The following is a 22,057-nucleotide window of genomic DNA, read 5'->3' as shown; positions in this document are numbered from 1 at the left end:
TTTTTTGGCTAAGCCATTAGAAGTCGGGACAGTTGTGTTATGAGTGCGTCTTTTATTTTGTTATCTACTCACTGCTCTGTCAGTGTGAGGCTCTGAGGGCAACAAAAACACCAAGAGGCGACATATTTACACATAGCTTTTATTGCAAAAAAACAAAAAAAGACAGGACAGGAGTGTGGATTACTAGTTGTTTAGTTCAAGAGCCTGTCATCATAAATTCTCCTCTCTTTCCGATGGGTCAATTATCAGTAAATATACCATGTGGAGAAAATGTAAGGGTAAAGAACACAAGGCGTTTTTACATTTTGGAGATTATATCAATTTATGTTACCGGGCGGTCAGATTTTACACTATGTAGTCATTATGGTTGGTGCTTTTGAGTATCTGAAAGGAAAGCAATGGTATCAAATGTCAAGAGTGCTGTCTCATGCTGGGATGTCAGTCAGATGATGCATCAGCAATCTTTTTGTATATTAAAGAATTCCTGCATTAGTCTGCAATTGTTCTTTTTTTTTTTTTTTTTTAAGTCGATGACTTAAGTCTCTGTTCCTTATTTCTTCTTCTCTTCATCCTTTTTGCCATCTGGCTTGTTTCCCGTCTGGGAGGCCAGGGAGCCCATGGCGTTGCGGATGGCCTCGTTGTTCGGGTCGACACCTGGAAGGTTCTCCAAGACGCTCTGAAGAAACTCTGGGTCTTGCATCACGTCGTAGTCATCTTCCTCCTGTTCAATAACATAAAGGACACAATCAATTAAGATGGATTAGGTCTTCATTTAAGTCGTTTTAATATCTATTCGGTCCTCAGTTTGGCTTTGTCTCATGTGAAGGTTCAGTCATTTTGTTTGTTTGTTTCCACAATAAAGAAACGAGGTACTCTCCTGGATAATTTAACAATACTGAAGGTCAATGTTAATTATTACAATTTGGTTGGGAGAAATCATGTTTTTTTTTTTCCTATGAGATATCAATCAATTACTCATATGATGACTCACCTTGGCTGATTCTGCTGTGTCCATGGGGGCTCCTGTGTCCATCTCTCCGTACTCTGTTCACAGAACGAGTGAAAACAACTTAACAGACATGTCAGCAAACATAAGAGTGACCATAAGTTATAGCAAGAGCTCAGATTTGTATGATATTCAAATGGAACTCACCTCCTCCAGCAAGAGACATCTGCATGGCGTAGGCTATCTGCTCCTCCTCAGTCATGCTGCTGAAGTCAGGAAGCACTGCTGCCCCACTCTCAGGCTGAGACACGGACATCTTCAATAAGGCCTCATCTGATTCTGTGTGAAAAATCCATTTAAAACTAAGTAATGGACAAATAAGTATCATCATGAATGCAACTTTTTGTCAGTCCTCCAGTTACCGTCTGCGCTCGGTGTTTGCATGCCTGCCTCAGCCGCAGAAGCAGCAGCAGCTCTGCGGGCCTCCTCCTCCTGCCTCTGTCGCTGCTCCTCCATTGATACACGCAAGGCCTAAAGAAATGCACAGAGACAGCACAGTGAGAAATAAAGGCAAAGGGCACCGCTCTACGCTTTTACATTTTCTCATTCTGACAAGGCCAATGAGCACCAAAATATGGGAGTATGGGGAGTGTGGTATGAAGCTGCTTGAGACAAGGACAAGATTCAAAAATGCAAAGGACAAATGGAAAATAGTTAGTCCAAAACACAATGCCAACATCCCCTGGAGCCTCATCCATGTTAAGAGTGTCTACCAAATAATAAAAATGCTTTGATGTAAAATGAACTAGTCCAAATCAAGATTCTTTTTTATTATTGGCCTGTTTCAAGGATACCGATGTCTTTATCAAGCCTTCTCTTTGTAGCAGTGAGATTTCAGTGCAGTAAAACCACACATTGCTTTATTGTTGCTATTTTTAAATACCCAATTTTTCAGCATCACACTTGCTTTCAACCTCAGATACATTATGTATTTGCTATGTAAATGTCATCTGACACACTGTTGTAAGCATAGGCACAACTTGAATGAGTATGAGTATCTCATAGGTATTTGAGTTCCCCCCTCCATTTATACTATATATAAAAAACTACTGCATATCATCACATAATAAATAATAAGTGCTATGTTTTCTCTTTTTTGTTGCAATTACAACAAACAGGAACACTGTATGCTAAGTACTACTATACAAGTTGGCTGCCACTCAAAACATATCTCTTTTTTGCTTACCAGGGCTAGCTCTGGATCAGCACTGGGATCCACACCAAACTCAAAGTCACTGGCACCAAGACCCATCATAGAGCCTCCTTCACCGGCCAGAATGGGAGAGGAGAGCAGCGCATCAGCCAGACTGGGCCCTGGAGGAACTGTGACCAGGTGGGAGCCTGTCCCCTCTTTCCCATTTAAAGTATTTATAAAAGCAGTCAGCTTCTCTGTGTTCACCTCCTGAATAATCAGTTGAAGACAGATGGCAAGGTCAATGGAAAATTCAATTTATGAATGGGAAGTGTCAGATATGTAAATAAAGAAAATACAATATTATACTATAGTTTACTCTGCCTTATAGCAGTGGGATGGAAGATAAACCAAGAATTCCTCACCTCTTCTCCAAAGTTGATAATATCCACATTCACTTTCTCTTTTTTCAAGCGCTTTGCCAACTTGACAAGCTGCAGAATCAGCAGGTTGGGACAAAAGCAGGAAGAGAGGAAGAAAAAGTTCAGACAAATATTGAGAAAGAAGACGCATTGGTAGGAAAACAACATTTCTTTCAAGACTCACATCTTTTTCATTATCCTCCACAGGACTCCCAACAAAGGCAATGATCCTCATCTTGTGGTTTTTTCCTTGTCTGTGTTTTAGGGCCAGCTATGTAAGAAAAAACATTAAAAAAATACATTATACAAAAACACTGCCACACAAAAAACTGCTTCTGCTGAAAGAAAAACCTCTTATTTACCAATTAATTAATTACTAGCTAGGAAAAGCCCCCCCCCCCAACTTTAAAACAAATGATTAAAACCAGAAACCCTCCAAGTTACCCACATGAGCCACTCTGATGCCTGTGCAGAAGCAGATCTTTCCTTTGGGCTGGACAGCGTGGAGTTTGGACAGGATGCGTCCAGAATCTGGTGTCAGGGTGGTCAGGACCTCACAGTTACTGTATAAAAAAAAAACCAAGGGGTTCATCCTCAGCAACCACGTACAAACAATCTGACAACTTGTGCAACCAAGTCGTTATGAGGATTGTAACAACATCTAAGAGAGTAATAAACAAGCTTACTTTGCCATAGTGATGAGGCCCACGTTGTTTTCTGGATTGCTTCGTGTTTTAGAGTGGCAAACAATGTTGACAGCATCTTGTTGAGCCTGTAGCCTCGTCGGTAGAAAGTCTCCATTCCTCATGTACTCACTGTTGTCCACGCTGATGGGAAAACACCAGTTTAACGTGGCTCTTATACAATTAACACTGAACTAGCTACCGTTAGCTGCTGACATGTCCTCCGTAGATAAACCACGACTAGTTAGGCAGAGCTGCTAGTTAGGGTTAGTAAAGCCGTGTCAGTTTCCTCCTCACCATCTGTGGACATGTGTTAATATCTTATCTGTTTACCAGGTGGCGGCACAATGTAAAAACAAGCATTAGCACGGCTTGCTAACGTTAGCAAGCCGTGACACCACATAAGTCGCTGGTTAATAAAATAAAAAAAACAAACAAACAAACCACTCATCGGGGTTGTCAGTTGATCATATCGATTACAAATCATTAAATCGTTAAAGAGTAACACTTGTAGATGTGGTCGTATGTGCCACATGTAAACATATTTAAGCAAATTAAAAGCTAACTTTAGCTACAATGACTCGACACTGCGTTAGCCGGCTGACGGTCATTGATCAGCTCCGCTAACGGGGAGTTCAAGATCAATACACTTCTTAATCCAATCATTATTTACCCTATCTTTCGTATGAGCCGTAAACAACATCAACAAATACACAAAAAAAAGGCTTTTGTGGAGTTCTTACCAGACCATTGTACTTTCGAGCCCCATTTTGGAAACTTCTTGTTGCTGTGTGTCGTAATCTTACAAGCTCACCGGCTATTGGACAGCGGCTGAACAAGGCGCGATGTGATTGGTCGGATTGTGTCACCTGTATTTTACAGGCGATTAGAAACAGGACAGAGTGAAATAGTTTGACACTAAACTCTAAACTCAAAGTCTACTTACCAGCTTTTTTCCTGATCTTTCAACTGCATCTTCTACAGACTTTCACTCCTGCATAAGTTCAGCTTTAAACCATTCAAATGTCATAATGTTTAGTTCTTTAAGGACATTTCTACATTTTTTTATATAAAATATGAAGCTTTTTAAAAAATAAATTACAATGAAAGAGAGTGGATAATATCTTTAAATTCTCTTCAGACCTGCTCCACTTTCACTTTACTCTTGCATACTTTCAGCTACAGGCTTAATTTAAACTTTCTGGTCACAACTATTAAACTTGTGTTTTTTCTATCAGATTTTCTGGTGCAGTGCCATTCAGCCTCCGTCCTTTCAGGCAATAATATGTATCTGTCTGATATTAAAGCAAACCATTTCTTCTTTCAGGCTTTTCAGGGAATGCATTTCATCTTCCAGCTTTGACAGTATTCCAGTTTAGCTTCCAGCTTTTCGGTACTTCAGCTCTTCACTTCTTCAGGCAATGCAGTTCAGCTTTTAAGTCTGCCAGTTTTATATTTCAGCTTCCAGCTTTTTCAGCAGTTCAGTGCATTTGAGCTTTCAGATCACCTCAGTTTTCTGCATATCCAGCAACGGTTTGTGGTTTATTCCGGCGGTCAGCATGCCTCATATTCATTACTTTCTGCTAATCCCATGTCTGTTGCTCATATTTATTGTTTTTAAGTGGTGTCATATTCATCATAATCTGCCAATTGCTACATATTTATTGCTTTCAACTAATAGACTTTTTTCACAGAAGCCATTTTGACATAAAATAATAGGGTAAATGGAGACTTAGTGTCATTTGTAACACCTGTGTTTACCCTACTATTTCATGTCGAAGTGGCTACTGTGAAAACGTTTTTTTTACCTCATTCATTGCATCGTGGTCAACCATTGCTTTCTTCAGTGAGTTAATTAAGTCATTGCATTGCAATAACCGTATACCAATGGCCCAATATATAAATTAAGCTCCTTGATTCTTTTTTAGTGGAAATAGTGATCAAAATGAGTCACCCTCAGATATTACAATAGGCTACTGCTGATAATATAGGGCATTTACAATAATGGAGGAAGGTCAGAAGTGCTTGTGTTAGGGATGAAAACACCAACCTGTTCTCATTCACAGGTCATCAAATACTAATGCATTCACTATTCACACAACCCTGGAGATTTTGTTATATCTTTATGGGTCTCGGTTTTGGGATTTTATGTCAGCATGACACTGAGTCAGAAGGTTTTATTTGACAATGTAAGCATACACATATATATTTTCCTGGATTCTGTGGGTCCAGACAAAGCAATGCTCCAATTATTCTATCATATGGCCATTAATGAAACATTACTATATGTCTTGAACGCATTATTCAATCACCACCAATTTTAGATGATATCTTCAGACATCTTGCTGGGACTCTTTCAGAAGCTGGGCTGGCGAGCAGCAGCAGCTGATGCAACAATCCCACACATTTTCTTCATTTCTTTCATTTTATTCTAGTTTATTTTACTCTTTTGAAATCCCAATTATATGTTTTTATGTCTTATGTTGAATACTTTGAACTGCCTTGTTGTTAAAGATGATTACAAATAAACGTGCCTTGCTTTTACTCTGTTGTCATGGCAATAGCTCAGTATAAAAAAATGACCACTTACTAGGTGTTTTCTGAAGATATCAACAACTTTCTCTATAATAATATAATATATAATTGTCTCTACAATCTTCTTAAGCAGATATAAGTTGTCATGGAGACATCTCAGAATAAAACAGAAAATCATTTTACTTATTTTGCAAATACAGACTAGGATTGTACATTGTAAGTTTATTTTTATATTGCAATATCAACATAAAGTAGGTCTTGATATGAGAAGTTGTTCATGGATAAACCAGGCAGGTGTCTTTTTTGGCAAATTCTGTAATTTGAATACCTGACAGGTCCAGGTACTTCATTTTATGAATGCAAAAATCAAAATAAAATCAATAAGTTCCACAAACCATTCATGTTTATTAATCTGCAACACTACAAGGGTGTCATACACAAAGAAATATAAAAGGGATAGCTATCCTCATTATTAACAGTAAAAATGCCTGAAGGTTGTCTTACAGTGTGTATCACAATCATATTGCATAACACTATTAGACATAATAAGTTGATCTGTTTAACGCAATATAATCAAACAAAAGCAACATGTCTTTTTTCTTTAATAACTTCAGGTACAAGTGTACAAAAAAACATGATATTCCCAATGGAGCAAGAGCGAAAACTTCTGAATACATATTCTGTGAAAAGGCATTGTTGTGATTCTCGTATACAGATGTGCACACATTTATTTTATATAATTCAAAAGGCAATTGACAAAAGTGTACAGGGAAGAAAAAAAAATAGGATGATTTAACAATTGTTATCTTAATAATCAAACTCATCACAAAGAACAAAGGAAGCACTCTTTTAGAGTTGCGTGCCTTAGTTTGTTGTGCGAGAAAAAGGCACATTTTAAATCCATCCTTACCATTAATAAACATTTCGGAAACCATAGCGACATATACAGTAATAAATACTATAATACATATGACTATTTACATGTTTGGTTCATAGGCTGCGTGTGTAACTGCTTCGGAGTTTTTACAGTAAGTCACAGTTTCATTTTAAATATTCGAACAAGCATTGCCTGACAATTATCAGCCAACAGAATAAAATAACCACTATAAACCATTTACAGGATGTATAAAAATGCCCAAATCATGCTTGTTCATTTTATCTTGGTTGGGAAATTGAATATGGAGTGAACAAAGACTTTCGTTGCATAATTGAAGCATCTTTCAAGACTAAAATTCATTTTCAAATATCAAACAATTCTGTAAAACCTGGCAAGTTAAAGTGATAACATCAAGTTAAAACACTGCACACCCGTTTTGAGTGCTAAAACCAACTTGAATTAATCCACCAATACTAAGTCTACCAGTTTAAGTTAATAAAAAGCAGACAAACTGTGTTATACTTTTATCCACCAGGTAGCCATCACCATGTTTTGCTAGAGCAACTATATGAGAGTTGGGGCCTGTCTCAAAAATATCTAAGTTATCAGCCTCACTACACTAAACATTGACAATTGTGGATAACCTGTCTCACAAAGCTCACAAAACTGGCTCTGTTAATCCTGGCACATGCAACATGAACAAATCCACAAAGGTGAAGTTAATAAGAGATGGTCAACAAAATATACCAACATTATCATTAATATAACATGAGTATTTTTTTTAGGAAATACTAAATTCACCACTTGAATATAAAAAGCAGGAACAGGTATACAAAAATCTTAAAATAATATCACTATCAAATAGCATTGCATAATAAATCAGTGTGGACATATAGTATGAGTAGCCAAGAGTGGAAAGTAATTGATTAGCAGCAGGCCACTGCATATAGTGGAAAAGTGTACATAAAAATACAAAGAAGACGCAGTTCCACCAGAGTTTGTTGTTCAAATATTCACAGCAAATTTAAAACTCCTCCCGACCTACATTGCTAATTTGCCTTTTGTCCTTTGCGTCCCACCCTAGTTTGTTTCTTTGGACGAATTCAATCGGTTAAGTATTTCTACTCTATGTGACAAAATATGTTGACTTTTTGTTTGCTTAAAATGTAAAATATATAACAGCAATAGACATACACATACCGGTACTTACACACACACAAAAATCTAACACTTATTGGCTGTAACCTGAGTTAAAACTGCTCAAGGTGCTCAAGGTGTTGCTTTGTTTGCCTGTAGATGGTGCAAATTGCTCTATCTTCAGGTCTAAACTGCTGCTGTTGTTTTGCAACTGGATGAGGGCTGGTTTCAGATGCTTAGATAAATGCCAGTGACCTCTTGTTATTTATGATAGTGCCATATCAATGTGTCCATGGAAATAATAATAATAATAATAATAATAATAATAATAATAATAATAATAATAATAATAATAATAATGTCATGCTATGCTCTTTTGTACATACCACTTTAATGTGATTACATTTACTTACTAACAATTGATTGGTAAGCAGGTGGTTCTTTTGTACATAATGATCCACATTATTGCAGGTTTGGTCTGGTGCATTAGTTGCCATCGTGGCAAGAGAACTCTGAAAAAGAAAGAGGTTCACTCCAAACTCTGACTATCTCACTAGTCTTGCTTCATGAGACAGGCCCCAGGTCACCGTTTGTTCCGTCTAAACACTAAACCTGAAACTGATATCAGATCATATGGTAAGTATAAAAAAAAACTCTTTTTAAAATAAACCTTTGACCAGAAAGTGAGAGATGACATTTAGGCTTCACAGTCTTTAAAAGGTCCATTCGAACAGCTGGTTAAAGGTTATATCTACGAAATTCACTTGCTAGAAGATGTTGCCAGCATCTTGAGCCAAAACATCGGGCACTGTGCACGCCAGACTCTATTGACAAAACCAGTAATTTTACCTTGTTAAACACACTTCAAACTAGACTGAAACAAAGTAAAATTTACCAAAATCATCGTTGTTAGTCTTTCCACTGTTCCAAATCACCAATAGGTCAAAATAAATCCTTAATTCACCAACATAGATGAGAAAAACAGCAGTTTCAGTCTCTCTCCTTAGTTAGAAACTAACATGCATGGCCAGGTTAAAGTTAAAGTGAAAGCAAATAAAAATGAAGCACAGAGAGGCTGCGATAACGACACAGGAGAAGAGAGAGTGTTGTTATTCTCTGCTCAGGACACCATCTATATATTTGTGTAACAGATAGTTGTTTGCTGCTATATTAATGTTTTAAATCTCTTATATATAACCTTTAAATAGAAACTGCAAGCTGAGGATCACTTTTTTTCCAGCATAATTTGCATTCAGAATAAGCTTAAAAATTGTCAGCTTATAACAATGATTTCTTTAAAAAATAAACCCTTTTATTTAAAACTGCGTTCCCAATTCACATAATATGGTCTTGTGTTTAATCATCCAAGTCAAACATATAGCAGAAAGGCTATATGGGCCTTTAGGTGGTGGCACAGACACTTACAGAGCAACAAATGCATGAGGATGTGCTACAGCATTTTGGTAAACACAAAAGAGGAATTAATTCCAAAAAGAAGACAATGAGTTTGATAAAAAATGTCACCATGTTACATTCCTCACCGAATCGAGCGAGTAGTCGTAAAACATCTGTGCCAAGAACAATCCAGAAGCATTCCTACGAGGTGAATAATAGTGTTCAATAACCACAGCATTAATGTATTTTACTAGTGTCGGAACACAACCACCTACTTACGTGCTCATACCATGTTGAGATTTGGAAATCAAAGTGCAAAAACAACAACAAAAAGCATTTAAATATCCCACTTGGTCTCGCTGATACGTTATAACTTTTGCAGTTGTGGTACCTCAAATCACACCAAGGGGGCGTTGTAACATTTCAACCACGTTAATAACATCCTCCATGCTTGTTTCAGTTGATTTCACTCCCATTATCTTTCTCACACCTGTAAATCAAAGGAAATTAAACTGGTTAAGAAAACCACTCCGCAGAAGTTAACAAGAAAAAGAGAAATTCTATCAACTTACAGAGCATTTGCTTGCGTTAGGAACAATGTCACTGAGGGAGATCACGTCCTCGCCGCCAATACTTTCTTCGAGAGTCTCAAACTGAACTCTGCAAGCAACAAAAGGAGCAGTGTAAGTGAACTGAACCTTCATACAATATGAAACACAGTGTTTGTGTGTAATGTGCAAAACTAATAATACTTCTCAAAATGTTATCAATTTTAAGCTTTTAAGCTTTTTTCCTTTAAATAAAACTATGATTTTCACACAGTTATACACAATTACTAGGGGTCTCTCACATCAAAACTATAACAAAAAGATATAGTTTGATGACATCGTGAAGTAGTGTGGAATCATGGGAGTTGTTGTCTGCATCGTTAAACAACCACTGTTGCTTATGAAAGTCTGTCTAACGTGACTCGGGCAGAAATCATGTTCCCGGACAAAGTAACGTATCCCGTGTTTCCCCAGAAGTTATAGCAAGAAGGGGGGGCTAACCGGGATATGACAGGCAACCCATTGAAACTGTTACCTGGAATAAAATTATGGATTTCTCTGGGTTTAAACATTGTTGGCAACATTTGGGATAATGTAAGTACACAACTCAACAACATATACAACACAGGTCTCGTAATTTTTAACCATTTAAATGTGTTTAAATGTGACATATTAAACCTTGCATGACATGCTTTCTGCTGTCTGCCATTGGATGGAGAATCTAAAAGATGCTGCACTGCCTTAACACATGCTGATTTTCCTGTTAAGGGACATTTTTTGTTTACACTCTCAGGCAGCCTATACTCGCAGTCTGTGTACCACCCACAACAGATAAACCAGTAGAATAGGAGCATGTAGGTTATAGATCGAGATACAAGTGGGATTTGCATACAGAGTAAAAGGAAGTTATTTTTAAGGCTCAAACAGAAGTCAAAATCCTGTAGAAAATGAAATGCCTCATTCACCATAATGGGTTTCTTCAGTAGGGCAAAAGTTATTTTCATTACTAAACTAAGACATTACAGTACCAAACACATTTTATTATGTGTATATATACTACTGAGGATCACTCATTAAAATACTGATCTTCATGTGTACTTTTCCCTCTTACCTCTTGGGGGTGCTGTGCTCCTCATCGTTGCTCAATGTGTTGTTTAAATCCACTCCCACTGACGTCCTGGTATCCTGAGAGTCAGACGGAGGCTGACTTGTGGGAGCAAGTCCAGGATTTCTCAAGGAGGAGGAGACGGCGGTTTCAGTAGAGTTGCCAGAAGCGTCTCTGGGCTGTAAGGCTTTTGGGAGGAGGTCAGGACGACCTGACTGGATGACTGGGTGGGAAGGGAGGAAAAACCGTTAATACTACTATGTAATAATAGCATGTACCAGCATGTGAAAGAAGCACTTCACATGCTGGTACATGCTGGAAGACTGAATCACTACGTTTATCAGTCAACAAAATTTGTCTTCAGCCCTCCAGCTGAATTTTTAAATTGTATTTCCAGTTCTTACCTTTGTCTCCTTCACCGTCTTTGGACTCAGAGCTGACTTGATGTTGGAGAAAAGTGTGCTGGTTGCTGCTGTTGGTTTGGGCAAAAAGAGATGGTACAGAACCAGCAGTCTTCTTCAAAGGAACATGTGTCGCTGCCCGGCGCTTTTTAGATGGGGAGGTCTTTACTAGATACAAAAGGAAAAGTGTTAATTAAGAGGCCATAAAGTGAGACTGACATTATGGACTCAATTTTGGTGTCTTTATCACACTGGTGAACTGGCATTTTCATGGTGCACACTGAGGTGATTTCATGGACTATGGTGGTTTTAATGCCAGCCACACAGGATATAAGGATTAATGAGTGATTCTTACTCGCTCTGCAATCCTGTCCTGACAGCCCTTCCTTTACACAGGTAACTCACTTTGCAGCCTATGAAGGCAGCAGATATCAGTCTCATCTGCAATCTCTCATTTGAGTGATGTTGCACACTATCAATTGACAATTACGTACAGCATATCCACCGGTTAAATTTTGTGCAACAAGCTAAACAACCACAGAAACCTCCATGCTTCTCTGCAGATAAAAGTTGTTGTTAAGAGTTTATTCTTCTTCACAGTTTATAATGCACTGTAAATCAACAGGTGTGATGGGGCTGACACATTAAAAGCACACAGTCCCATGGAAAAATCAATTAAAACTTCTGTAATAACTCCCTCAAGGCATCCGTTCCTGACTGTGTCTCCAAAACACTGGGTAAACAGGGCAACGGCTGTGCGTCATCTTTTTTGAGTATGAAAAGTATCGTCTGGAGCTTGACATTTCTGATTACAATACAGGCGGATTTGTGGCTTCAATAACCAACATCATGTGATAAAAGATTGTTTGAGGTCAGATTTCTTTGAGGTGTTCCCAGAAACAAGAGAGTTATTTCAAACTCTTCATCCACAGTATTGACATTAAACAGTGAGCAGGGTGCACTCAACTGTGATCTGTGCTGCGGCCCAAGGTTTACAAAAATAGAGCCCTATGTATTCATGCACACATAGATAAATTGTACTTACATGAGATCTTCCTGAAGACTACAGTGCACATGAATTTCTGAAATCGTTCTGCATAGAAACCAGGTCTGTGTACCGATACAGTATCCTAAAGAAAAAGAATGATTACAGGGGGTTATGTATATATATATCGTTTAATTTAAAACACATTTAACGGAGGCTAGTAGAGGTACCGTACCCCATCATGAACTAGAGCCTTCCATGAGTGTTCAAGCCTCTTTACAAATCTGAAAAACAAAAACATAGAGCCTGGATTACTTATAGAAGTTAAACGATCAAACATATTTGGCTCCATATAACAAAAAGCAGAAACATTAAACTGACATCCACTTTAAAACTTTATCATTGTGATCTGAAGAAACATCCAATCATATTCATGCCGTGGGGCAGTGCAGCCACACTCTCATGCTAACAGCATTTGCTGCTGCAACACTACAACCTTCTTCTAATGTGCTCTATGTTTATTAATTAAGATTGTTGCAAACTCTGGAGCTTTTTCTGCCAAATCTAACTGTACAGTATAAGCATTTGCTAAGAATGGTCCATTCCTTGAGATATTGTAACAGCTTGTCAGCACAGGAGGTATTTCAGCTGTGTATTTTAGTCTCAAGCGTGGTTGATGGAACAGATGTGCTCCTATTTTAATCAATGAAGCTGTCCTCACAGACCGCGTAGTGGCTACAGTACACACACATAAATGTGACCCAAAGCATTCTTTTTTTTTTTTTAACACGTGTGACTAAAGTGAACTTAAGCTGCTGCTGCTGCTCTGCTATAAAAAAAATGTATACTGTTTACCTATAGGACTGCAGAATGTCAATGATACCAATATACACCAGCAGCCTCTCGCCTTTTGAGTTTCGTGCTGGGATGCCTCCCGTTCTGTAAAATAAAACAAAAAGAAATATAATTTAGTGCTCTGTCATTCCTCTCAGTAAACTGTTCTTTGTGGTAACAGAAACTGTAACAAGGAAGTTGTCTCAGACATGAACTTTACATAGCCCCAGTAACACTGTCACTCACTTGTCTTCTGTGTCCGTTGATCCCTTGCTCCCTGCGTCAGCCTGGATGGCCTCTATAGCAGTGCTGTACAGGGACTTTTGGCCCTGTGGCCTCCTTTGGTCCGCAGCTGCATCCACTGCCTCTTCGCTAGCCTGCTCTCGACAAGCCTGATCTTGATTGTGGATTCCAACCAGGAGGCTGTAATCCATAATCTTGAAACTTTGCAAAAGCTGAATAGAAAACAAGGAACACAAGTACTGTGAAGCTAGTGGTTGACTGTGTGTTTATGGCCATTTTATCTAAAGTGAATGCTAAATTATCATGCTTGTAGCCACATGTCAGACATTGTTCTGTAGTTCTTACCAGACAGTCTCTCTGGATGGTCTTGCAAACAGCACTGTACTTATCCGACTCCATTAGCAGCCCCTCTTGCATGTCCTGTATGAAATCCAGGTCCTTATATGTGGGCACAGCCTTTTCCCTCTCTTTTGCTGAGGCCCGTCGCTTGTAGGTGGAGCCCTTTAGATCATACTTGAGGTGCATTCGTACAGCGCTCGGGAGCAGATTGTTCATGACTACAATACGGATGTTCTTACCCGCTGCCTGGACACAGTAGAGTCCATAAAACTTTGGTAATAAGGTCCGCCTGTTCTGGTTCAGGTTCTGAAGGAGAGTGGAAAAGATGGAAGGAGGGAAGCTGAATTAGTATAATTAGTAGTTGACTAATGGAAATCTGAAAAATAAATGAATGATGAACAAATAAGTCAAAGTAAGCACATTGTCCCACAAAAAAGATGCAGTCGGTAATAAATATACCACCTTATTGGTGCTGTATTGGTGTTTCAGTTCTAGTACACTGTTTGGGTGGTGTTATAGGCAAAACACAAAATGCTAAGAGATATGGGCTACACAACATATTGCAAACTGTATCAAACGTGTGTGTGTGTCCTGTCATAGACTTTATCAGGAATGGGGGGACAAAAAAGATTTCAGAAAAGCGAACACGTCCATAGTTGGGCAAATAAATGTTTTGAGGGACTTCATTATTATGCACAATATATTAATTGTGATATGAAGATAAAAGAATCTGCGAATATAGTGAGTTAAATGGAGGATGAAATTAATTTAAATTTAAACTGTCCTGTAAGTCATGATTAAGATTTGTATTGAGTATTGAGAATGGAGCTTTGATGAAATACCTTTTTGATAATGTTTTTGCAATTTCGGAATATCTTTTTAAAACCATGGGATTGGAGGAGAAACACATTTCTTAGACTGTATTTGGACTGTAGACTACTTGTTTATGAACTTCAGCATTCATTTGGACTTGTTTTGTGTCGGTGGTTTGTGTGTTGGTATGTTGGTATGTTTGGTATGTGGATATCTTTTAGAAAAGTAATTTGTTCAAGGTTTATCTTGTTTATGTTTCGCTGTTGTTCGATGGCGAGTTAACATACCAGAATGTTTTGTTTGTTGACAGTCAGTGTGTCTGAATAATCCCATGAAGGATGGGTCTTGCATCTTGGGTACACATTTATTCTGCATCTACCATCTTGTACCTAAAGCCCCTGAGCAAATCTTACCATAAAGTATCCCGGAAGCAGTTTCTGCAGAAATTCTGCCTCCTTGTGCTGCACTGTCTTAATGATGTACTCATCATCAGTAGAGAGGTAGAACAGAGATCCACTGGCCCCAGAGTTTGACAGTTCAATCAGTTGATCGTTACACAGAGAATACTGTAACCAGAGCACAGTGGTTAGACATGTGATGAAAATCAACCAACAACACAGACTGACCAGATAAAAACAGGACAAGCAATAGTCGTCCGTGCCTCGTCAGCAGCCCCACCTCTAGTGTGTCAACACTTCCATTATTTCACACTTCAATAGTTTCACTCTTTCCAGTTCCCCAACCACACCTTTCATCTCAAAGTTCACAGCTTTCCCCCTTACTTCAGAGCTTTGCCGTTCTGTTAGCTTTTTGTACATTTTCTGATTATAACAGATACTGAGTAACCAAGAATACCATGTAGTCATCAGGCCGGATGCCAAACATTTCCCTGAAGTAGCGAAAGGCGATTGGGGCGTACGTCTTGAACCTGAAGTCGCCATAGTGGTGTGCTGGTGTCAGGTTGCTGCCCTCACTGCCAGTAAAAAGACAGAGGATTAACTCACATATATGACTTATTAATGTAGAACAGACACAGTAAATGAAGCACACATTCAATCATCTTTACAACATATCCTTACTTTATCATTTTAAAGACTCACCTGGGAAAGAAGATGCTTTCCACCACTTCAAAGTCCTGCAGCAGGACGTCTCTCTCAGGTTTATTGCTTAAGCTGCCTACCGTGTGTGTGATGCCTAACTGGATAGCACCTTTCAGGGCTGATGATGTTGTCTGGAAGAAAAACATGACACATGTTTGAAATGACAAAAGCTGTTTAAATCTTTAAATCTTTGGTGAATAACTTATTTACGTTTTCATGCCACACGGGCAGGTAAGCAGCTGATAATGCACACTTAAATTCTCACATGTAATTTGACTTACACTGCATGTCAACACGAATAACAAACTAGTACTGTACTGACGCACAGGTTTTTAGTTTATGTGCCTCTCCCGAAAATTACTGGCAGATTGATAGATGATAAAAACAAATGTAAGTTGCAGCTCTAAGTGAGTGAATGTACGTCATCTCCTACCTTCTTGTATGTAGTTTCCCCAGTGGGATCAATCCCACGATGGCCGATAGTCTTTTTCATGTTCTGAGACATGCTGGTGCTCGGACTCTGTCAGTACAAACATGGTGGAAGGGAGAATTACAAGATGTAAAAAAAAAAAAAAAAAAACTCAATGAAAACTTATTCTCATCTTTAAAAGAGGAAGGAATAGCGAATGCGTCAGCTAAATATCTGTAATTTCTAAGAAGACTGCAGCAAGTGTTTCCTAACTGACATTACACATTTCCTCCAAACAAATCTGTTATTTCTCACCTCCGGAGAAGCATTTTTTCGAGTCCCAGGCGAATCTGGAGTGAGAAAGGGAAGGGAACATACAAGTTATACAAGAAATACACAAGGAGGAATAGAAGTAATACATTAAAATAAAAGCAGTTCCACAACTGGATGCCTTAATTAAAACAACACAGCTTAAAACAGCTTCTACCACTCCCTAATGCAGAAAACAAAGAGTGCAGCTGAGCTTTGCCACAAGCATGCAGACGCACCTCGTTCATTACCTCTGAGAGAATACAGTCTCCTCCAGATCGGACACAGCAGGTCTTTGCGTGGAATGGGAGGAATTAAATAAGTATGCTATTATTATAAAAGTGAGTTCATAAAGGGCCAATGAGCGTTTTAATTTCTATATCAGAGGGTCATGTAAGTGAAAGTCACATTGCACCTGAATTGTTCACTTTCTTCTTTTAAGGACTATGTGACATGACTAATGACTGCTTTTACATTTGCTTTCATTTTACGTAAATCATTAATGGTGCCTTCAGTGAATGTTACACTTGAGTAGTTATACAGCTTGTGATAACTCTGGAGGAGCATTGTCAACACTGACAATGTCGTAGTGTTGTCATCAGGGTAATCTCACCTACAAAGACATAACATTTTAAAATAACAAACTGGGTGTGTGCTGCTTAAAAGTCAGTCATAAAAAAGACGATATTTGTTGCATTATGGGAAATGTAGGATCTATATATGTTTTAGAGCTTGGCCCCATACCAGAGAGAAAAGCAGCCAGGATATTTTGGTGTTGGTTGCATCGATTTTGACCATTCATCTTTTTTTAATTTGTTACTTGTGATTCCCCTTTACGGACGTACAATAAATAACTCACTTGACTTCTCCTTTAAAACTTCTACCTTAAATGGCCTTCATTTCCTTCTGCTAAAACTAATGCAGTCTCTTACACAGAGAAGTGTTTCTTATTTCAATGAGAGACTAAATATGAGAACATCTCTCAGTTTAACTCAATAAACTTCCATTTTATATGACCATAAGGTCAACCTTCATAGAGGGACTGGACTGACAAACAGAAAACTATTCAGTGTTGACATCAAGTTGGTTGGGTATTGAACTACCAATATAGATCGTTTCTATTGTGACATTCAACTGAAACTGACTTGGATCCATAACTTCAGCCAATGTCCATGTATTTGTACCACTTTAAGTAACTCATACAAACTTATGTCGGATAGGAATGGGACAATAAACGATATCATTGCGGATCGTGAATCGCAATCGTGAATATCGTCACACGGATTGACCGAAAAAAGCTTTCAAGCTCGCTGGCATACAGTCCTATATTGATTTTTCTAATGTATTTTTATTTTTGAAGTGTTTCTCCATGACTGAAGGCTTGGCCATTTTAAAGTATAAAGTATATTTTCCTGATTATCGTGATAATATCATGTATCGCACTTTCACATCGTCCCATGCTTAACGTCAAATATATATATGATCTCTTTCAGGAGAAGGTGGTGTATTATCATAATAATAATAATAATAATACAGTACTTACAGGCTGCGGGGCCCTGCAGCCCTGGAGGCTCCTCTGCAGCTGTGGCCATCCAGACCAGAAACTCAAGACTCGGTTGTAGTGAAACTCAGATCCTGATTCACTACTGGACATCAAACGATGGCAGCTTCCCTCTGTGTAAGTCTCTGAGGGATCTGTGTAGAAAAAAATAAAAAAAATAAATAAAAAGTAGCTCATTAAACAGCAAACACTAACTTACAGATGACTTCATGCCACAAATATTGACACCAGCCACGTTGACTGGCTCTGCTGATGGAGGAGCTGAACATAAACCCCGACAAGGAGACTTAATGGCAACTTTCTGCACAACAGCAGCAATTGTCTGTTCAATGGTGCAACTTAGGGAAACTGTAATGTTAAAACCAGTGTGTGTTGTAACCAGTTAGCAGGAGATGATTGCGACATTTAACGAAACGCAGAGGGCGAGAAGAGCTAGCTGCTAACTCTGATTTTAACTTTTCTAACTTCAACCAAGCGAATGATGCCTAATAACTAACAAACAACAACACAAACAACACAAACAAGTCAACTCACTCGGAAATCTTGTGGAGGAGTTCTTGTAGTTTCCAGAGACAGAAGGGGAAAAAAAAACCTTTTTATCTTTCTAAAGGAACTGTTTTCCCTAAAAGTAATAAACAAGGAAGCAGTGCGGAAGCGGCAGTTTTCAGAGAATGAGCAGAACTTCCGGTGAGGTTTTCTTTCAGAATAAAACACAATAATGTCACGAGAAAATGTTATTTTTAATTTACTTTCTTCTCCAGCTAACTTTGTTGTGTACATCATCCATAAATAAACACAAAACATATATAGGTTAATTATTATGTCTAATATAGTATAAATAATAGTAGTAAATAAAACATTAATGTGTAACAGATTCAAATATATTGATTATTGTGTGGTTAAATATTAAAATATAGCCTATTCAAGTGATTGTGATCTGTTTAGCAAATAATGAATAAAAACTGTCAGCGGGTGAAGACCAGTCTTTGCTTTCGAGATGTAAAATGAAGTCTTAGATACTTATAATTCTAACTAAAGTAAGGTGACTATGCCACAATATAGCAGTGAAAGTATTTATAAAGTAAAAGTAAAAGCCACAAGCAGCATAATGTAAATATACTCTGATCCAATCTGTAAATGTGCAAAGGTATTAGCAGCAAAATGGACTTGAAGTATCGAAAGTTACCCATTATGCAGGAGACTGGGTCCCATTAGTTACAATGAATTATCTTATTTATTAATTATTACTAATGCATTAACATGTAAGCAACATAATAACTCTGTAGTTTCAGCTTTAAGAAAGCATTATGTATTCAAATAAGTTGTGTATTTAGAATCTTAAACTTTAAAATAACTAGTAACTATACCTGTTCAATTAATACAGTGGAGTTAAAAGTGCCATATTCATATTTTCCTCTAAAATACAGTTAAAAAGATGCGTGGAAGCACTCGGGCAAAGTACAACTAATTCAAATTGTACTATTTTCAAACATAAAGTGTGAATGGGAAAAGAAACATCAGAACAAATACCACATTTAATGGTATTTCCTTTATCATTATGATCACAAATATTACTCCTATGTATGATATTTATATGGACTGTGTTTGTAGATTTAGAATGGTCAACTTTTATTTTGAAACCAAACAGGAAATACCATTCTTAGGTTGTTGTGGTCTGGAGCAGATGACTCTCGTAATTCACTTACAGTCACACTTACAATGTAATAATCTCAATCAAACTGTGTTTAGATTTGATTTAAATATTTATTTGTGACTTTTACTACACATGTCTGTTCAGGTTGGGGAGCACACACACACACACACACACACACACACACACACACACACACACACACACACACTCAAAGTGATCTATAAGTCACACACCCAACTATTACAGCAAACTGGGACCCCTGGTGGACCCTTGTTTTATTACATGTTGGATTTTCTTTTTTTTTTTTTTATTATTATTACATGATGAAGAACTTGAACTTGATACAAAGCAGCTTAATTGAAGCTGCTAACCTGACGTGTCTCCAGAGTTATGCCCTTTAAGTGTTTAATGAAAGAAAGATGTGAGAACTTTTATGTCTTTATTTTATACTTTATTTCTCTAACAAAGAATACATGTCAGAAAGTGTGAAATCCACGCATTTGAGTTACAACAGTAAACATTTGCACTTAAAAAAAATTGTGTTGCTCTCGTGACAAAGCTTGGTTAAAATACAGAGTTATCAAATGAATACCTGAGTTCAGCTGTTATCATCCCTAAGCAGCAGAAACACAACCAGCATGCCCCTGTCCTCCTCTGAGCATCTGTGATAAAGATCTGCACAACATTACTACTTCAGCTTGTACATTTTATGTGATGTAGGTTTATCCAAATGGGATCTGTGCACATGCTTTGTTTTTTTTTTTTTTGTTTGTTTTTTCTGTTTATATCTTTAACAAGCATTTGGACTGAACATGAATCCTGGCTCCGGGAGGACCGGGGGTGCAGTGTAGCCTGGTGTTGGGTTGTAGTCTGGGTTTGGCAGCTCGCTGTTGAAGCACATCCACCGGGCTTCTCCTCCGTCCGCACAGCACTCATATGGGAGAGTCATGGTGGAGTGTTCCTCCACACAGAACTGGGACAGGGCTTGTCTCCACTGTAAGAAAAATGTATTTGGTTGTTTACCAAAAGCACATTTCACATATTCTCCTTATTATATCTTTTGATGCTGATTCTTTAGGAAATGAGGCAAATAGGTGACAAGATTTTTTTTCTCCATCTTAAGAAAGATTTATCTCCTCATGAATGAATACTCGCATGAAAAATGTCATAGATTTAACCTGTTTTTTTATTTAAGACTTAAATTAATCTTGTCATTTACATTGTTCAATCTGGTTCTGTTAACATGCTTAGTTTGTATATGTTTATTTCTTCTGAAATATTAGTCATTATTGGAAGTATTTTGCGTTTGTTTTCTGAAAAAGACAATCACAAAAAAGAGTGTATATGAGGAAAATTGCCAAAATGCCAAAAGATAACAAAAAAGTAATTTAAAACTACCAGTTCTGTGTGTATTTGTGTAGCAGGTAAAAACATGGTCAAATGTGTTTATACTAGCAGTTTTTGTGGTTGGAATATTTAGTTTGATTATAATTGGAATACAAGGACACAAGGTATCTTACTTAATTGTGGTTATAGTTCCCTTTATGCTACTCATAATATATATATATATATATATATATATATATATATATATATATAATAGTTATATAGTTAGTGAAGTCCTAAAAATAAAAATGATATCTTTTGCAGAGGATGAATTTATCAGTCTCACAGCATGAAGGAAGAAGTTGTCCTTAAGTCTGGTATATAACACACTATTTATGGAATATATAATAGTATACTGTTCTACTTTATCCAAAACCTGATGTATCAAACCAGAACATTCAGGCTTTCTCACCTTAAATCTGAAATTACTTATACATTGCGATATAAAGTTATCTTGTCCATCTATTGTCTTTGGATTTTCTCCCACAAACACACACAAACACAAACGCAGAGACTCACAGCTTGTTGGGCGCAGCAGAGTATCTGGGTGCTCTGCTCTGCTGCCAGTTCACTGCAGCACACCGTGTACCACGACTCCAAACGGTTGATGGCCTTTCCGCGGCGGCGGAAGTGGCTGGCACCAGAGCCCGGGAAGAAGCTGGCTGGGTATCTGGGACGACCCTGACCTTGGTGGCAAATGGCAGCGAGGTTCTGAGCAGCGGGACGGGCAGGTGGGAAAGGGACGTCAGGCTCATTGAGAGAGTTTCTTTGGGTCTCTGTGGAAATCAAGAAACACAGACGTTAACAGGATTGCAATTTGAAGAGTACATTAAATATAAACACTCAAAGAACAAAAAACAATTACCTCCCACATTTGCACTATGAAAAGTCAGCAGTGCAATTATCCAAAATCCTGTGAGGCCTCCGATCCAAATCATAGCTGTATGGTTTTCTAGCAAGAGCTTAGATTGTCAGAAGGCAGATTTCTCTCCAACAAGTTGATAAAAGATACTGTGACTGGATCTGGAACCAGCTTATATAAGCGATGAGAGTGAGTTTGTGGGGGGCGTGAAATGCTTGGAAGTGGGGGTGGAAGGGGTGAGGGGAAGTGGTGGTGGTGTGGGGGGGGGGGTTTAACAGGATGCTTGGCAGCTGTCGAGATAAACACGAAATGAGTTTGAAC

The 22,057-nt window shown here is 38.0% G+C and overlaps 3 protein-coding genes across 4 annotated transcripts; all 3 read right to left on the bottom strand.

Moving 5' to 3' along the window:
• Window positions 1–123: 123 nt before the first annotated feature.
• LOC127357373 (26S proteasome non-ATPase regulatory subunit 4) lies at window positions 124–4,101 on the bottom strand. Its single transcript, XM_051389532.1, has 10 exons — window positions 3,987–4,101; window positions 3,247–3,387; window positions 3,009–3,123; window positions 2,745–2,831; window positions 2,564–2,632; window positions 2,193–2,408; window positions 1,369–1,477; window positions 1,154–1,285; window positions 992–1,044; window positions 124–721 (listed from the first exon to the last, which is right to left on the bottom strand). The coding sequence occupies exons 1-10, from the start codon at window positions 4,010–4,012 to the stop codon at window positions 551–553; spliced, it is 1,119 nt and encodes a 372-aa protein (XP_051245492.1). The 5' UTR covers window positions 4,013–4,101; the 3' UTR covers window positions 124–550.
• A 2,062-nt stretch (window positions 4,102–6,163) lies between these two features.
• LOC127357371 (phosphatidylinositol 4-phosphate 5-kinase type-1 alpha) lies at window positions 6,164–18,496 on the bottom strand. 2 transcript variants are annotated; one of them, XM_051389529.1, is made up of 16 exons: window positions 18,369–18,496; window positions 17,817–17,968; window positions 16,280–16,314; window positions 15,989–16,075; window positions 15,556–15,686; window positions 15,311–15,428; window positions 14,869–15,021; window positions 13,649–13,948; window positions 13,307–13,515; window positions 13,082–13,165; window positions 12,462–12,510; window positions 12,287–12,371; window positions 11,245–11,409; window positions 10,847–11,063; window positions 9,760–9,847; window positions 6,164–9,677 (listed from the first exon to the last, which is right to left on the bottom strand). In XM_051389529.1, the coding sequence occupies exons 2-16, from the start codon at window positions 17,863–17,865 to the stop codon at window positions 9,672–9,674; spliced, it is 1,776 nt and encodes a 591-aa protein (XP_051245489.1). In that variant the 5' UTR covers window positions 17,866–17,968; window positions 18,369–18,496; the 3' UTR covers window positions 6,164–9,671. The 2 variants fall into 2 exon arrangements, with proteins under 2 accessions (XP_051245489.1, XP_051245490.1); XM_051389530.1 differs by lacking the exon at window positions 18,369–18,496 and having other exon boundaries at window positions 17,817–18,148.
• Window positions 18,497–19,913: 1,417 nt separating this feature from the next.
• Window positions 19,914–21,894, bottom strand: ecm1a (extracellular matrix protein 1a). The gene is made up of 3 exons (XM_051390046.1): window positions 21,740–21,894; window positions 21,394–21,650; window positions 19,914–20,482 (listed from the first exon to the last, which is right to left on the bottom strand). Exons 1-3 carry the CDS (start codon window positions 21,810–21,812, stop codon window positions 20,279–20,281), a joined length of 534 nt encoding a protein of 177 aa, XP_051246006.1. The 5' UTR covers window positions 21,813–21,894; the 3' UTR covers window positions 19,914–20,278.
• Window positions 21,895–22,057: the final 163 nt, after the last annotated feature.

The sequence above is a fragment of the Dicentrarchus labrax genome, unplaced genomic scaffold, assembly GCF_905237075.1.
Source record: "Dicentrarchus labrax unplaced genomic scaffold, dlabrax2021, whole genome shotgun sequence".
In the NCBI taxonomy this organism is placed as follows: Eukaryota; Metazoa; Chordata; class Actinopteri; family Moronidae; genus Dicentrarchus; species Dicentrarchus labrax.
Note: the sequence above shows the minus strand (reverse complement) of the source record. Positions and strands in the feature narration are given on the sequence as shown.

Bases quoted from the DNA above. Each gene is read 5' to 3' on its own strand.
- ecm1a (XM_051390046.1), bottom strand. From the start codon at position 21,812: ATGATTTGGATCGGAGGCCTCACAGGATTTTGGATAATTGCACTGCTG. The intron at 21,651-21,739 runs GTAATTGTTTTT...TGATTTCCACAG, and splicing joins TCATAGTGCAAATGTGGGAG to AGACCCAAAGAAACTCTCTC. The intron at 20,483-21,393 runs GTGAGTCTCTGC...TTTTTCTTACAG, and splicing joins TCTGCTGCGCCCAACAAGCT to TGGAGACAAGCCCTGTCCCA.
- LOC127357373 (XM_051389532.1), bottom strand. From the start codon at position 4,012: ATGGGGCTCGAAAGTACAATGGTCTG. The intron at 3,388-3,986 runs GTAAGAACTCCA...TTTTCCCATCAG, and splicing joins CTCGAAAGTACAATGGTCTG to CGTGGACAACAGTGAGTACA. The intron at 2,832-3,008 runs GTGGGTAACTTG...TTTCTTACATAG, and splicing joins CAGGCATCAGAGTGGCTCAT to CTGGCCCTAAAACACAGACA.
- LOC127357371 (XM_051389529.1), bottom strand. From the start codon at position 17,865: ATGGCCACAGCTGCAGAGGAGCCTCCAGGGCTGCAGGGCCCCGCAGCC. The intron at 15,687-15,988 runs GTAGGAGATGAC...TTTTTCTTCCAG, and splicing joins GGGAAACTACATACAAGAAG to ACAACATCATCAGCCCTGAA. The intron at 15,429-15,555 runs GTGAGTCTTTAA...TTTTACTGGCAG, and splicing joins GAAAGCATCTTCTTTCCCAG to TGAGGGCAGCAACCTGACAC.